We start from the raw sequence: 17,288 nt of genomic DNA, 5'->3' as shown, positions 1-17,288 counted from the left end.
CATGCCGGCGTCTCGCTCTCGATCGAGATCACCGAGGAGGACGTCGACTTCATCAAAACCGAATTCTCGTGAGCTTATCACAATTAAAACCGATAAAGGCTCCGAAAATAGCACCAACAAGAACACCGACTCTTCGGCTTCCCCAAGCTCTAAACCAAATGAGAAGCCTTTCCGAAAGCCATCAGAATCGCCAGCCTCTAAAAGCAGTGGTGCAAGCAATTGGAATTCATCACATAAAAGTAAAGAGAGAAAGTTTTCCGGAAGATGCAGGCTTTTCGTGGGAAACCTGACCAACTGCGACGAGAAGGAGCTAAGGGATATGTTTGAGAAGTATGGAGAGGTGGCTGAGGTTTTTGTTAACAAGGATAAAGGATTTGGTTTCGTGAGACTGGTTAGTATTAATAGAAAGGAATTCTTTGATATTGAAATATTAATATAAACTCAGGGACGCAGTATTTTAGAATTTGGGGATAATACGATGCTCGAGGAAGCAATTTCCAACACAAGGGAAGGAGGAACAAAGGTAGATATATATTTGCTTTTAATTTTGCCTCTTCCTTACCAGTGTCTCGAAATCGTTTCTATAGATAATATATATATATATATATATACATATTGTATTTATTGGGATTATTTTTTCGTACATCTGGAAATTAAAATGCTTGTTTTGAACGTAAACGCACCTTGCAATGAATTATTGCTAAAATGTGAGACAAGACTTCGCATTTACTGTATATTCACATTTATTTAAATAGGCTGTAACTCAAGTGGTACACTTAACAATATATTTTTATCTTAAAATCTTACTACTTGTAAAGAACCTTGAAAATTCAAAGCTTTCACAGGATTTGAGCTCCTACCCCCAGTCACTACATGGTCAAGTGCTACTACCAAGTGAGCTATGAACCCACATATGTTGACAGGGAGGCAATTTTTAGTGGTTGCTTGCAACAAAGAGGACAAACATCAACATCTTTTCATGAAATTTATTCTCAGGAAGAATACTGGAAGACAAATAGTTTGGGAGTTATACAGGAGTATTCCTCAGATACTTAATCAGAGTTCAAGAGTAGGCAAAAATTAATTATGATTTTTTAAAAACAAAGTGGGGTCTTTGTTTTTAAAAAATCAAAGACCTCACTTTCTCAAGTGAAGTCTTTGATTCTCAAGACCTCATTTTCTCAACAGGATACACGTCTGAATGCAGAAGCTGCTAAACAAGCTGTTGATAACCAATATCGAAATGGAAGAACTTTGCGAGTGCGGTTTGCACAACATGCAGCTGCTCTGAAAGTACTAAATCTTGGTCCTGCTGTCACAAATGAGCTGTTACATCAGGCTTTTTCACAGTTTGGTGATGTTGAGAGAGCCATTGTTGTCTGTGACGATAGAGGGAAATCTAAAGGACATGGTATTGTCGAGTTTTCTAGAAAAAACTCTGCTCAAACTGCTCTGCAGCAAGTCAATGATGGCTTATTCCTCCTTGGAAGGTAATGTTAGCCAGAAATATCAGCTCTCCTTCAACAATCAAGATTTTGTTTCTCTTCAAGTTTGAGTGAAAGAGTTCCTTAGTATGAATTTGTAGCTTTGGCCAGAATTTTATTAAATGGCAGTAATCAAGTTACAACTTTCCAAATGAGTAATAATACTTATTTAGTTTGAATTATTTTTGTGATCTTGACTCAGTGATGAAACAGTTTTTCTGGAATTACCGTATGAGGTTGTCTCAAACCTATGTTTAAATTTTGGCACCTGAGAGTCAAGTCCATATAAAGTGACCTTTACAAAAGTATGATTATTCTTCTGCTGTATCTTAATGTTTGTTTTATTTTCAGAACTCCATGTCCTGTATCAGTTAAACAGTTAGAACATATAGAAGATGAAGATGGCATTTTAGATGAACATATGAAGAGAAATCCCGCATTTCAAAAGTAAGAAATGGCATTTATAAGTGTTGGCTTAAATCTCTGTGTCCTAACCCTTTCAAATAATAAATAAAATAAATAGTAATTTAGCAATGGACATTCTACTGGGTGGCTCTTCTTGTCCACTGGTTCCCGATCGAATCAGAATTTGAAATGTTGGTTTTTGCAAAGGGAGGAAAACCAGAGGACCCGGAGAAAAACCCTCGGAGCAAGAACAAGAACCAACAATAAACTCAACCCACATGCAAGGCTGTGCTCTAGCGGCACCCGGTCACCTCGGGCGAGGGTTCATTGAGCTAACCGCCTCCTGGTTAGCTCAATGGATAGAGCGCTGGACTGTTGTGCGGGAGGTAGAGGGTTCAAGCCCTGGCCAGACCAACACTCAAGGTCTTAAAATGATTAAGAAGAATATTCTACCTTTCTCAAATGTTAACATTAAGAAATGGTTAGATATTCTAGTCTTCTCAGATAGGGATGAATAAATGGAGGTCCCATCTCCTGCAGGGTTAGGAGCAGGAGACGTTAATTTCCCACGCACGAGATCACCGTGCGATGGATGCCCTCCCCTGGAGTGGGATGGGTGGGAAAATAGCAGGTCCACGTCAGCTATATAGCTGCCATAAATTCAACCTGCTCAAACAAATTAAAAAAAAAAATGACAATGATGATGACTAACATTTGGTCCCGGGCAACTGAAAACATATTCTGGTCACCCAGCCGGGCACTCGGCTTCTTGTGCAGCATTTGCCTCAATGGTAAATTGGTTGATTGACTGCTACATTTTATTTGGTTGATCTATAGGTGTTACTAGCAGAAAAGATATTCTTTTGTGTGACATGTAGTCGAATTGTTCAAGTTCGAAGATTTCGAAGTAACTGCCACATTTCATTCCATGTGATTTCACGCGAACCCAAATTACAATGATTATTGAAACAATAGTTCTTTTCACTTCACACATGATAAACTTCATGGATATTGCAAAAATATGTGTTCAACACTGCAATTTTCCTTGAGATTATCAATGTCTGATTTATTTCAGTGTTTCAAGGGATTTGGAAAGTGTAGTGCATTCATCTTTATTTCAAACCAAGATTCTTTCTATATGCAAATTTCCGGCAACTTGCAATTACTTTATGAAGATTTGGCTGGAACTGAGCTTATAACGATTTCATATTTAGACTTGTTTACTTTGATGCTTTCAAATGAAAGTTCTAAGCGGTTTTAAAATATCCAAAAAAGCACATTTGCCATTTTGAAAAATAACACAAGCTCACTGCTAAAAATAGCAACACACACAGTCACGTGGTGTGGAAGTTTTAACTTTCAGAGAGAGATTTAAAAATGTAGCTTTTCCACAATCCCAAAGCTTTCCTGTAAGTGTTGGAAAAAATAAAAACCTTTCACTTTCAAAGCGACACGATTCACTACAGATTACCTTTCCCGATGGCTCTCATGGCCAGACTAGCAACTCTATTTTTAATTGTACCAGTTAATATCCAGTCAATTTTTTGTTGACTTCCTGAAAATTTCAGCTCTCCACACATAGTCAGTTGCAATATGTACGGCTTTTTCATTTTGCCCCTGACTTCTTTTGTGAAAAATGGATTAACATGTTATGCATGTTGTTCTGTTCATTGATAATAAAAACTGTTCTGCGATAATTTGTGATCATGCCTTTGATAAAGTGTTCTATTAACTGGGAGTCAAACTTGTCTGTGCCAAAAAGGAGCCAGAAGTAATCTGACTATGTATTATATATGGTAGACAGCAACACTGAAAGTTAGACGCTTTCTAAACCGCTTGAATTATTGAAATTTTTGCTTTGATTAAATATTAACTGATTAACCTATTGACGTCCAGTGTGGCCGTATGCGCCCATGGGGACCCACACCCTTTCTATGCCTTGTGACGTCATCACTTTTAACCCTGCAGCATGACTTTGAGTACATACTTGAACAGGTTGAAAATATCTTACAAATGATACCAGAATAAGTGCAATTGAGTGAAGGAGATTGGAGAAATAGCCAAAAAGCCATGTAACTGTGACATGAAAATCTGCACGAAAATCTTGTTCCATTACCCACCTACCTTTCTGAGCATGTGCTTTGAAAATAATGAGTAGTTTCCTAAAAAATCTCTACACCAAAATGAAGCCTACTAAATTTCTAGCAAGTGAGGAGAAATTTCAGGCAAGGAGAGGGGAAACAAAGGGCAGGAGAAAGAGAGAAAAGTTAAAGTCGTAAGTGGGGCATTACTTTTCAACCCCAAATTTTGCTTTCTGCACGTGCCCGAGATTTTCAGGCTGCCATTTTGCATTTGGATCGAAAGGCCGTTAAGTGTACGAGCTGTCAAGGGGTTTTTGGCAAGTTTGAGCTTTTAAAACCACAACAGTGACCCGTAATCTGCTCAACTAGCTTCAAAACACAGTTTTCCACAAAAGCTGCGGCCATTAATGGGTTAAAACATAAAATAAATTAATTATTAATTGTTTGGTTAATTAATCAATTCATTGATTAAGAAATTAATTAATTTTTGGGTGACCAACCTGGAGGGCTGGGCGCCCTAGTTGGAATGGTTAGGAGCCCAAAGGGCTCCCTGAAAATTTTCTTAGAGCACAGCCTTGCACATGTGATGCCAGGTCTGGGAATCAAACCCAGGCCACAGTGGTGGGAGGTGAGTGCTCTCACCACTGCACCATCCCTGCTCCCCTTAAGAGAGATGAATATCTAATTTCTCCTGACAGTATCAGCACAGAATCACACAATAAGGTCATGAGACTAAAAGAAATGATCACCAATCAAAGAAGCTCTCGATTCTGAAACAAATTTTCCTTGTTAGCACTTTGGGAAATGTGGAGATAACAGTATAGATAATAACAGGGTTTGAATGGGTCCTAGAAAGTCCTGGGATTCTGCTTAAATGAAGCATTAAAATTTTCCGAATCAACGTTGTAATAAATGTATGTAGACTGTAAGGAGAATTAATTTTTCAAATCTTGGGAATGAAAGGGTTCAAGGTGAAATTTGGAGTCCTGGAAAAATCAATTCGAGTCCTGGAAAAGTCCTTGTAAAAAGGGGATGAACCCTGGACTAAGTATACTGATTTTAGGGTGCCAAGGGTAGTTTTATGAATGTGTGCTTGTGCTGCACATTTTCATAGTTCTGGGTTTAACTTGTTTACATCAGAGAGAGAGAAGCTCAACCACACTTTGTGTCACCCAACACATTTGAGTCAGAATGGGCACAGAGATGGAGAGCATTAGAAGAAATGGAAGGATCTCAGAGAGAAGCTTTAGATAAGCAGTTTAAAGAAGCCCGTGATAAATTGCAGGGAGAAATGGATCAGGCTATTCAAGAACACGAAGCTGTGCTAATGCGACAAGGTATTGGCATTATAAATACAACAAGATGAAGAGTTGTCTTGACACAAAATGACAGTGTTTTCTTTGAATCAAGGTTGAACCTCAATTATCAGGACTCATCGGGACTAACCTTATTAGTCCCAATAATCAAGAATCCAGATAATCGAATATATCAATATTAATGTTCCTAGATAATGGGACCAAAGAAGCAAGTTCTGGATAGTCTAGGTTTGACTGTATATTAATGGATCAGTATTTTTTTCCTGATTCCCCTTTTCGTTAAGATATTTGGTAACAGATACTATCTATCAGGTTGATATCTTTTAAGTATGGGCTCTACTTGTGGTCATGTTTGGTTTCTATTTGAGAAAAATAAAGTTCAGAAACAATAATTTCTATTTTAAAGCTTATTACAAAATTTTGTTCTCTGCTTCTCTATGACGAAACATCTTCTGGAATTACCGTATGAAGTTTCTGAAGAAATTCATGGATGTATTGTGGCTTCTGAGAGAAGTGCAAGCTTAATGCTTACAGGGGTGTTGCTCAGCAGAGAGGGTTGTGATAAGTAACTAAGAAAAATTTATTGTTTTAGAAATTCAACGTCGTCAAGATGAGCTTCGTCGATTTGAAGAGATGCGTCAAAAAGAAGAAATGATGAGGCAAGCAGAATTAAGGCAAGGAGAACATTGTTTTTTTTCTTCAGCCCCAGAATTTTCCTTTTTTAAAGGACAAGAGTATGGCCAGCTAGTCAGTTTGTTCTGGGAGTAGAGTTGTTAATAAACTGTGGTAATCTGGGAACTAGTTTTCCAGACAATTCAGGAAAGGGTAGAGACATTTTTTATTTACATAACAATGAAAAGTAGTCATGGTTTACCAAGATTGATGTACACCCTGACATGTGATTTGAGTCCATGTTCAGAAATTGTTCGAGGTTTGTGGGCACTTTGTGGGGTATTTTGATTGAATGGTTTCCAATCCTGCATGTAATATGACAATATATCGTGGTGTTCATGATAACCTGGCTTAATACTTTTTTTTAATCTGCCATCTACTTTCAAACTTATTGACAGCCCTGCAAATGTCAAACCCTGAATTACAACCTGTAATGGCATCTGATTTGTTTTTTTGTATGGTTCTTTTCCAGGAGGCAGGAGGAGATGCGTCTTCAAGAAGAGTTGCAGCGGAGGGAAGAAGAGTTGCGACATAAGGAGGAGCTCTTCCGGCAGCAGCAGCGAGAACTTCAGAGGCACCGACAAGAGGACATGTATCTGCAGGTTGATATTTTTTCTTGGATAAAATAATGCTTGGTTTATTTCTATGAGATAATGCCAGGTTTGTTTACAGTTTATTTTGGCTCAGCCTGGCAAGGGATCTTATTTATGGACCTGTGCACTGTTGTTGTTTCACCATGGCCCTTCTCCAACTCGAGCATCTCAAGTTGGAGAGCAAATTGAGCATCTCAATTTTTTATAACATTTGAGCATCATGGGTTCATCCATGCCCACCCTTCCCCTCTCCCGTAGCAGATCGTTACAGTTTTTCTCTTATCCATGTACATCGTTGCATTTTCGCCTCAGGATTCTATGCGGCGCATGGATGCAAACATGCCACCAGGAATGCCTCCCATGGTATGCTTTCCACATCCATTGTGCTTTCTGTTTGTACATTGGTTGTAGTCCTTGGTTCAGTTAATTTGCCACTGCTTTAAAAAGCATTTGGTACATTGTGGATACAGTTTTGCATGTTTGTCAAGGATGTGTAATGCATGGGAACTGCACTCCTTGTGTAGCATTTGAGTACTGCAAGCTGTGCTTGGCTACAAGTTGTCTGAAAAATAATTCCATTACTCATCCAACGTAGTTAATATGGTGATGTTTCACCAGTTCTTTATTTAGCCTATTTAATGGATCAGTGTCATTAGAAGTGTGCATGATGTAAGTTAAAGTGATTATACAGTGTACACCTGTAGATCAACATGTTTTTGAGCCATTTTGAATCATTATTTCATTTATTCCAAATGCAACTAAATTGCATTTATATTATTCTAAAAGATTTTTTGGCTTGTGTTATTGATTAGTACACATTAAGTCATTGCTCCTGTCTGCAGGGACCTCCAGGTGGAGACTGGGGAAGAGGGCGTGGTGGACCACCCCCACGTGGACCACCTGGAAGAGGTGGACCACCAGGTCGTGGAGGGCCAGGCTTTGGTCCTCGGCCACCAGGTCCAGGGATGATGAGCCCTCCAAGGATGGGCCCAGGAATGATGCCACCTAGAGGACCACCTATGGGTGGCCCACCTCCAGGCCCTCGTGGACCCATGGGACCAGGGATGAGACCTAATGGGCCGGTAAGGTGTTAGTAGTTTTTGTTTAGGAGGAATTTGTGTTAGCTCTGTAACTGTTCATTAGATTTTGATTGATCTCCAGGGTTGTCACTAAGCACTGTTTGCACTGGTTCACAAGTGAAAAAAATGCCATCTTTGGGCTACCACACTTGAAATTTCAGCCAGCAACCTAAATTCCCAGCAAATTCCTAGTGTTCAATAGATGAATGCTGAAATGCAATTTTCTAAATGGAAGAGAAATTGTTTGTGAGCATGCTTTGTGAGAATTTTCAGTTGTATGAATCAGTTACAAATCAAAGTAGTAATTATCTTCCAAGATGTTTAGCAGAACCAGTACTTTTTTTTTTAAGAAATCAAGTATAGGCCATGTTCGTAGTGGTATTTTCAAACAATACAAATGTGTCTGATGGAAACATGTAGCAAAGAAGTTGAATTTATATATATGTATTTCTATATCATTATTATCAATGCAGCTGATAGATTTCTTAAACTGAGATGTTTGTTACATGGATGTGACAGTAGAAAGGCCATCTTAGAAGACCTTCATGGTCACTAGGTTGAACCTCCTCTGCAGTATGTTTATTCTGATGATTTAAGTCTTGCCAAGAAATGAAAAGCAATACATGACTTTGCCAATATAATACTGGTGCCAAAAGAATGCTGGCATTGACCAACCCAGTAACAGGTCCCTCAGGGGACAAGTTGTTCATGGCCCCTCTTGTTATTGTAGGGCAAGAGGCATAGTCAAAAAAAGCTTCCAATTTTTTTTTAAAACACACACAGACATAATGGGGTGAAATTAAATACGTAAGAGCGCTATTTTATGGCCTCATCTAGGTCATTAGTGCTTCAGTCTATAAACTTGTTTTACAGCTTGTGCATAGTTCTTATATCATTGTTTTATTTTCTATGATAAAGAATCAAGGTTAAGGAAAGAGTTGCATTGAAATCTGTCATAATGGACAGGCTCAACCAGCAGTTTTTCAGATCTGGAAATCCAGAGTAACTGATCTGTGATGATCAGAATTTTAGTAGACTAAGAATATTGTAAAGCTGATCCTGTAGAATGTTCTAATGATATGTTTGCTTTCTGTTTTTGCTGCCATCTCCACTGTGGATTTGTTTGCTTTTGGATTTTCTCTCATGCATTGGATTGTTGGACCATGAACTGTATATTCTAAATGAATTATCATTGTTGAACTTGTAAAATAATTGTCCAGAGGCCAAGATTTGAAAATGAAAGGGAACGTGATCGTGAAATGGTAGATCGTGATCGGCTTGCCGCACGCTCACGAGAGCCACCTTCAAGAGACCGCGGAGATTTCAAGAGACCTCGTTACTAGGCAGGCACACACAGAGTACTGTTTTGTGTTATGACTCTATCATATTGCTGTTCTGTACAGTACTCATGTGAAAAGAACTCAAATGCTTGTTTTGAAGTGTGCAAAGTGATTTCCCTAGATGACATCAAGAGGGAAGGAGATGTCATAGTAGTTGTATGTGCATTATAGTTTTGTTGTGGAGTCTGGAACCATTTGAATTTAGCTAGCAGTAGATTTGGCCTTGGATAAAATTTTCCAGATAACTGTTGTAGCTGAGAAAATAATCCAAGGAGAATGAGTACTCAAATTTTTTTAGCTCTTACAGTAACTTCAGTGAAATCTTGACAAAGCAAAGGACAAGTCTAAAATAAGTTTTTAATGCCATTTATTAGTTATACCAGTTTTCTCAAGGGGATTGTTTTATGCTTGATTTTCATGTATTTAAAGTTGGAATCATAACTCTAAAACATGGAAAGGAGTCAGTTGCTAGGTACTTATGTTTACTTTCATATATATCAACTTCTAGATGCCCATGTATCATACATGTAGTATTTCAAGAGAGGTTTAATTAGAAAATATAGTCATTTAAAACTGTCGTTGTCTAGCTCTCGTCTCTGTTTTTGATTGATTCTCTGTTTACATGAACTGATGTTATTGTGATCTCTTTTCTGGCACAAATGGGACAAGCAGCAGTTGTGGCTTTCAACAATTAGATGTCCTTTTTTCTAGATGCATTTCTTAGTCTGTTTGGTTCTCTATTTTTTCTTTTTTTTCTTTTTTTTTTTTGCAATTGATATTAATTGCATGAAAAAAAGTGCTTGAACACTTAAGAATACAAAGAAGGTAAAATTATATTGCCATTGAAGGATCAAAGAAAATGCATTGATTATTTTTTTTGTCATCATGATATGCAAACACAGAAAGTCCAAATTTATATTCAGCTGATGTTGGCAGATGAACAGCAATGTTTTGTGCATTGAATCCTGGGTATCTTGAGAGACTTAATTTTGAAACTGTATTTAAACTGAAGTTGTGAACATATTGTTAAGTTCTGAGTGTTGTGTCATTGTAAAATGATCTCTTTTACTTGTTTAGCTGGGATTTGATTAACCTCATGTTGGGCTAACTGCATAGAAAATCCATTCCATTGCTTAGGCAATTGCCTTGAATTAGTAATACTCATGCTTGAACAATCATTCAAGTGCTCTTTTTTTGTTACTGGTTTCTTATGGAGGGTACAAATTATTCAATGTAAATACGAGTGTGTTAGATGGGAAAACAAAGCAAGCACACCAGGTTTGGGTAAATTTTCCCTGACACAACACAGCTAGCAGTTGTGTAACTTCAAAAATTATGGTCCCCTCATTTAAATTTAAATTCCCCTTAGGATTGTTTTAAAAGAATATTTTCTCAAGTAAAGCTAACTTATTTTCCATGATTTAAGGAGTGGTTTTCCTTTTTGTGCTCCTTGGCTTAGGACCAAATTTTGTTTTTTAAGCGATTCTTTGGTGTTGTAATAAGAGGTGTCTCTCTTGACACCAAGTGCAAGGATTACACTGTATTTGCTTTTCAGATTTCATTGCCACAATCCTATTCTTGAAATTCTGAAGGGGAAATTGACGATCATGCATCAGTGGGCTTCAAATTGGTGATCTTACCTGCTTTTACTCCAGAACCACCTCTTCTCCCATGAACAAATTTACTACATGTGAGCTCTCTGATGGCATTTTTGTCGTCTTTAGTTGAACAAATTACAGATTTCCTACTTATTGTTCTTTACCTTTCCAACCTTTGTGTTTTTTTTTTTGTTTTGTTTTCTTTTTTTTGTCCAAACCATCTGTTTCCCTTTAAAGAATTATATTTTCTTGAAAAACGTTGGATGCTTCATCTGGGAATAATGATGGACTGGGACTGAGGAAGGGCTGGGACTGAGGGAGGACTGAGACTGAGGGAGGGCTGGGCTCTTGTTATCTGTTAGTTACACCATATGCTGATAATGTTTGCTTCCTCTTCAAAAACTTTAATTATCAGAGGCTTTAGTGATACGTTCAATAAAATTTGTACTTTACATCAGAAAACGTGATTTTGTTCTTAGCAAAAGTCAGACTGGATTCAAGTTACATCTGCAAAGGGATGCAATTATAGTGATAATATAGGTATAAACATTGCTATCAGTCCTAATATACGAGCTACAAAGCCCTGTGATCTACAATCAACAACTGTTTGAGTGGCACAAAGTAAAACATTTTTGGTGTTTAGGTTAGTAGTGTTTGTCTAATACTTCTGTGCTGCTCTTTTGTTAAATTCATGTTGGAGAAACAATGACAAAAAAAACTGCTCATTTGATGGAAATGATTTGTATAATCTGATATTTAGTACAAAGATGTACTGCAGTCATCAACAAAAAGAATATACCATATTTAAATGGTATTGACTCAATTTTATTGTCAGAGACCAGGATCCTGAAGCTGGCATTGTAGAGGTTATGACAGCATTCAGTGTTTTGGTTGTTGGTGTATTCTTGTTTGAAATGTGATAAGCAATAATCCAGGATTAAAGATTTGATTACTCTCATAATAAAGTATTTCTTAGGATATTGAAGGGTTCTACCTGTGTTAGATGGAAACTGTTTGCAGAAAAAAAAATTGTTGGCTAACCTTCAGTTAGCTTAATTGTTCTATGAACATGGCTGGCCAGATGATTGAAACAGTCTAACAAGATTTGAACTTTAATTCCATGGCACCTTTCAAGACATACTACAATCAAAGGGTTGTTCTGGTGTTGAGTGGATGGCATTTTATTTTACCAAGCATTCAAATCAGACTTGTTGCAACTGAATCTCAACATTTCAAATAATTTGGGCTAATAAAAAAATCTCAATTTTTTTACATTAAAACTTTATTTGCTGAGGAACTAGTAAAAAGATCTCTTAACATTTCAAATAATTTGGGCAAATAAAGAAATATTTTTGATATTTTGTTTTATTTGGCACAGGACTAGTCAAAAGATCTGTTATCAGCGTTTCAAACAATTTGGGCAAATAAAAAAATATCCATGTCATTGACATAATACTTATATGTTCGGTGCAAGACTTGTTGAAAGACCTGTTTAATCTTAAATTGGAGAATGTCAATCTATTGATCACATTTTATGCATTTCAATTTTAATTTCTTATGGAAGAGAAGAAGAGAAATTTTATTAAAAAATGTAAACAGAGGCTTTCATGCCTGTGTTTTCTGTTTAAAAAAATGTGTCCAAAATCCTATCCAACAAAGAAAGCAGCAGATTTCCTAGGTGTGTTTCACAAAAGTGAAACAGTGTACCATTGGATGTTACAGCATGGAAAAGCAAGGTATGTGAATGACTTGTACTTGTAAAGATCAGCAGTTTATCTTTTCACAAATACTACAGTACAGTAGCAAGCAAAGACACATAAGCAGAGTAAGCAGTAGTCAGCTTGCTGATCCCTAGGCCAAAGATTTAGTTAGGTAAACTTAAACTTTTGTATAAATTTATTAGTATTTCTGGGGACAATAGTTTAAATTTCTGACCAGAAATAGTTGCACCAAGTTGAAATAATAATTGTACTTGATGGCCTTAGTTTTGGTAAGACACAAATTTTCTGCTCTCGATATTTTTGTTTTTACCAATTCCCTTATTTTCTTGATTCACTTTCTTGATTGAACACAAGTAACAGTTATTTGGATGAATCTCTTATATTCTGTATAAATAAGTTTTAGTTGAATGCTCAGTGGGTAGGAATCTCTTACATTACAACAATACTTGTAGAAATTTTTGTTTCAGAGTTACATTTATGTTCGAAATGAATTTTGTGATTTTGGAAATTTTGAATTTTTATTCATCTGTCTAGTTTTTGACAATTCCTGGAAACTTGCTTGCCAAAAGCTTATAAACTGTGTATAAAGTTCCAGTTCTACTGTAAGCTACCAGCAATTAAGTAGTCATCAGCATTATCTTATGTGCAGCAAGCAGCGTAGCATTATTCAACTATTGCCCCTCGCTGGGGAAAGAATTTTAAAAAAGTTGCAGATATTCAAGTTAACCTTCATTGACTGGTGTTGAATGGCATATCTGCCGGTGTGATGCACATTACAACTGAAGGTAATGTATAACTAGTTTTTCACTCTCATTTCTGAAATTTAGCCTCTTCCAAAAGCTTTACCTTGCCTCGCTCCTGTATCAAACAGTCATGACAAAATAAGCTAGAATGAGGTATACTTATTACGGTGGCCAATTTACAATTTCAACTTAGTTGATATAACCAAGTTACCTTGTTACCCCCACCGACGCAGTACCACGGTCTCTTTAGAAACTTTCAGCCTTTATTATAGTTATTAAAATCAGGGTCAAGAGGGTTTCCTAAACTGTTTTAAATGGTAGCCGTCCTTCTGAGCTTCCTTCAACATTGCTGTATTTCAAGGAACAGAGATTGAATAAGCTCATAAGAATCTTTTGGTAGGTTTGTAATATCGAGAAAGCTGTCAGCCTCATATACCTCTTTATGTATTCGATGGCCTCAGTCACTGGCAATGAAGTTTTCTTTATAGACTTTCATTTACTTTTTGAAGTGTACTCTATAGCTTACAGTATGAGTTAAGGCAATGTGACCTGATATGTTGCTTGAGCATTGTTTGTAGTCAAGGTTCTGTCAGTACTCTGACATATGTATCACAAAATTGTCAATTACCCAAGGTGGAACAAAAACCACTTTTTTGTTTCCAATCAATAAATCATCCTCAGAGTGATGAAAACATTAATTGTTTTAAATCACACTTGTAAAGTTTTGCTTGAGTTGGGTTAAGAGTGAAAACTAATTTGAAAAGAGCAGGAAATATTTTGTCTTACTGCAGAGTTATTTTTGAACTGTTAATGGAATTTATGAGAAGTTCCTATGATCAAAATATAAATTGTGCAAATGATGCAATATATGCTGTGACTTTGCTGGGTGAAAAAATGTGTCTGTTAGTGATAAATTGTTACTGTCTGTGTCGCAATGTGGTCACTTCAAACATGAATTGCAATGTTCAGACTGAATCTTCTGCATTTTCTGTTCTGCATATGAGCAGTGAATTGTGGGAATGCACACTACAGTGTGTGAGGCCAATAATACCACTTCGTTATGATTGTGTTTTGTTACGATGAAGAACTGCAAACAATTTTATGATATTGAAAATTCTGTTCTTTATTTGAGTAAATCTTTGTTTGTCAGGTGTACCATTAAGCAGAATATTAACTCTTAGAATATAAGGAAAACTTCAAAGGGATAAAGTTCAAATGAATGAATAATTTTTTTGTGCATCTTTTTTGAAGTTTTTGATGCTAATATTTAAGGGTGGGGAAAAAGTTTTGTTATTATAGCATGATTTTATGTCTGAAGTTGATTCTTTGTTCACACTTACCTTGTATTGCAGAGGTAATGAATTTTTTTAACATTTCTTGTTCTAAAGATTTGTTTTGTTATCTTTTGTTCTTTGTGTTAAGCTTGTTGTGGTCATTTGAAGAGCACAGTAACATCAACAGAGGTAAAAAAAATTGTTTTGCGTCTTTCTTTCCTATATAACTTTCAAACCAAGATTGCCTTTGATTAATTTTTATGAATGTGAAAAGTAACACTTGGCAATCGTTTGTAATTTTGATTTTCAGTGCCACCTTAATTTTGATCTAGACAGCTTTCTAACATTTTGTGGGAATAGTTGTACTCACACAGTTAATGATCAAATCCACAGATTGGAAGTTGTCACATACTCAGTTACAGGTGATTTCCAGCTATTGTTGTGTTTGATTAGCAAGGTAGGTTTATTTGTCAGGCTAAAATGTTAACCAGTTTTAATTACACCTTGAGTATTTTTTCAAGTGTGTGTGTGTGTGTGATGATGAAATGTGTTTTCATGATAGTGTTGCTTGCAGCAGAGCCAGCAATGGTTGAACCCACTGGTGCAGCTTCACTCAGTTGAACTCAAACCCAGCTTGGCTGGAGTCTGATGCACACATAGCAAGGCATATTTATTATTACATTTTATATCACTCTGAAATTGCTGTTATTCCATGTTAAGAGGAATCAATTTTTCACTCTCAGATGCATTACCCCATAGGGCTGGCATCCCCAAAGGAATACCAAGTTGAGAGCTGATTCACCATCAGTTTGTGAGCCCACTTTTTGGAAGAGTTACAGATGAAAGCTAGGGAACCAAAAGGAATGAAAGTCATCAGAGTTGTGAAAATACAGAGAACAAATTGTGTGCATTCAAACAGGTACATGATATAAAACATGTTAAATCCATTTCAGTAATAAACCTTTCTGTTTAGACACATTGAACTAATTTATCCTAATACAACACAAATTAGAGTAATTTATTGTAGACAAAAGTCTTACTTTAGTTCAAAGACACACAGGGAAAATATTTGACTTTTTAAACGACCTTAGTACGATGCATGATAACTTTCATCTGCCCATCAAGAAAGCCGAGTGAATTGTGGATATTGTGAAGTGACATTACCCGATTTCAGATAAGAAATCCCTCGTTCTAGTTCCCTTTCACTTCCCAGTAACGAAGTTGAGAGAATTTTTATTTTATCAAGATACCACAATCTCGTACGCCTGTGCACAAGATGATGGTGACAGTGTTGATAGTCTGAGGAGAAACTGCATGTTTTCTACCCTCTTAAAATCCCATCGATTTTATGTGCAGTGATGATATTGTACAAGTAAGATAGTGTTGTTTGTAGCAGAGCCAGCAATGGTTGAACCCACTGTTACAGCTTCACTCAGTTGATCACAAACTCAGCTTGGCTGATGTCTGAAGCACATATTGATAAAGTTGTTGTCTTCTTAACCCTCTAACTCCCAGAAATGATTAACTTGTAACTTCTCCCTATGATATCCATACATTATCCAGCAAACAGGTAAAGAGAATACTCAAACTTATCAGGTAGACGTTGTTACCTTGATTGAACACCAAATTCTCTTAACCAATTCACAAGGAAATGTGTAGCAGCTAGGGGAGAGAATTCATAACCAGATCTTGGGAGTTAAAGGGTCGACAAATCCTTTGTAGTCTTTGCGAAGAGGACGAAGTATTAAAATGTCATGAACACATCTTAAAGGAAACGTAATGTTGATTAACGGCAAAATTCCGCTGCATTTCGTTTTCCTTGCGGGCCAAATTAGTATCTTAACATCCCATAACTGGGATATTACATACAATTTTAACTTTTTCGTATTTCTAAACTCAAATTTTTTTTGTTTTTCTTTAGATCTTTTGACTGCGCGTGGAATGAAATGAGGAATGGCTCCATTTGACTTTACATTTGGCCGTTGTAAATTTAGCAGCTAGATTCAATTTTTTCCGTTTGTCTGTTCAGCATATTAGATCATAGATGACGTTGAAATGCCGAAAGAATTAAAAAAAAGTGTCTCGCTCGGAGCAGCCAGGTGTGTTACTGACATTCTTACCATTTCTTGACGTCTTCTGTGAACAGACGCACAGGAGCATGTGTTTTATTTGTGATATTTAATAAAACAGTTTTAGTTTGATGGTGATGACTACGTCTTTGCGTCTGTTTTAATAAGAACCAATCAAAATGCGTGTTTCATTCAGCTTATTACATAACACAACGTGTAAGTTTTTCTTTTGAAGTTCTATTGCAAACTCTGTCAGCACTCTCTCGTTGCTGAGGTGCTTTTTGAAGGGTGTGTCGTGTTCTCTTTGGGAAAGTTTTTTGTTTGGTTGCTTCAAGGCTCCTTTTCCTATTTAATGTAACCAATTCTCTAATGCCTGGTTGTGGTTAAATGCGCTAAGCTAGGAGATATGTCCACAGGCGGCCCAAGCTCTCTTTAAGAACCACACAAGAAACACAATTTGCATATCGATTTATAAGGATTTGTATGGGATTTTCTACAAGATGTCCATGGGGATAGTTAAAAGTGAGAATATTAAATAAAAATGGATTACCCTATTCTGTACGTGTGTTGTTTGCCCCTGGTGTCGTTATTTTACCGATTTAACTTGATTTAAGCGGTTTTATTTGAATCCTGGTTTTCTCTTCCAGGAGCAAACAACATACGTAAAGAATAGGGTAAGCCATTTTTGAGTTATTTTTAAAAAAAAAAAAATAACTATGTTAGCGTATAGATTGGTGTATTGTGGTGTAGTTTAATCTGATCAGCGCAATTTGGTGTATCTCTTAGCAATCTGATTGGCGCATCTTTTTTTTGGTGTATCTCAACGCAGTGTGATTGGCCCAATTTTTTGGTGTATCACAAACCAATCAGATTGTAGTATTTTTCGATGTCGCACCAATTAGAGCGTTCTTGC

The 17,288-nt window shown here is 36.7% G+C and overlaps 1 protein-coding gene across 6 annotated transcripts; it reads left to right on the top strand.

Annotated features, from left to right (window-relative positions):
- The first annotated feature begins 1 nt into the window (after position 1).
- LOC111328410 (paraspeckle component 1) lies at positions 2-16,507 on the top strand. 6 transcript variants are annotated; one of them, XM_088730819.1, is made up of 12 exons: positions 2-391; positions 1,189-1,490; positions 1,836-1,931; positions 5,111-5,307; positions 5,879-5,960; positions 6,431-6,560; positions 6,864-6,914; positions 7,394-7,633; positions 14,455-14,495; positions 14,700-14,763; positions 15,066-15,225; positions 16,228-16,507. In XM_088730819.1, the coding sequence occupies exons 1-9, from the start codon at positions 2-4 to the stop codon at positions 14,470-14,472; spliced, it is 1,506 nt and encodes a 501-aa protein (XP_088586945.1). In that variant the 3' UTR covers positions 14,473-14,495; positions 14,700-14,763; positions 15,066-15,225; positions 16,228-16,507. The 6 variants fall into 6 exon arrangements, with proteins under 6 accessions (XP_088586945.1, XP_088586944.1, XP_088586942.1 ...); XM_088730818.1 differs by having other exon boundaries at positions 15,050-15,225; XM_088730816.1 differs by having other exon boundaries at positions 8,851-14,495.
- Positions 16,508-17,288: the final 781 nt, after the last annotated feature.

The sequence above is a fragment of the Stylophora pistillata genome, chromosome 8 (genome assembly GCF_964205215.1).
Source record: "Stylophora pistillata chromosome 8, jaStyPist1.2, whole genome shotgun sequence".
NCBI classification, from domain to species: Eukaryota; Metazoa; Cnidaria; class Anthozoa; order Scleractinia; family Pocilloporidae; genus Stylophora; species Stylophora pistillata.
Note: the sequence above shows the minus strand (reverse complement) of the source record. Positions and strands in the feature narration are given on the sequence as shown.

What these genes read in the sequence shown, in the direction of transcription:
- LOC111328410 (XM_088730816.1), top strand. Translation starts at nt 2, where the DNA reads ATGCCGGCGTCTCGCTCTCGATCGAGATCACCGAGGAGGACGTCGACT. An exon ending in ATGAGGCAAGCAGAATTAAG is followed by an intron (nt 5,961 to 6,430) that starts GCAAGGAGAACA and finishes GTTCTTTTCCAG; the next exon opens with GAGGCAGGAGGAGATGCGTC. An exon ending in CACCAGGAATGCCTCCCATG is followed by an intron (nt 6,915 to 7,393) that starts GTATGCTTTCCA and finishes TCCTGTCTGCAG; the next exon opens with GGACCTCCAGGTGGAGACTG.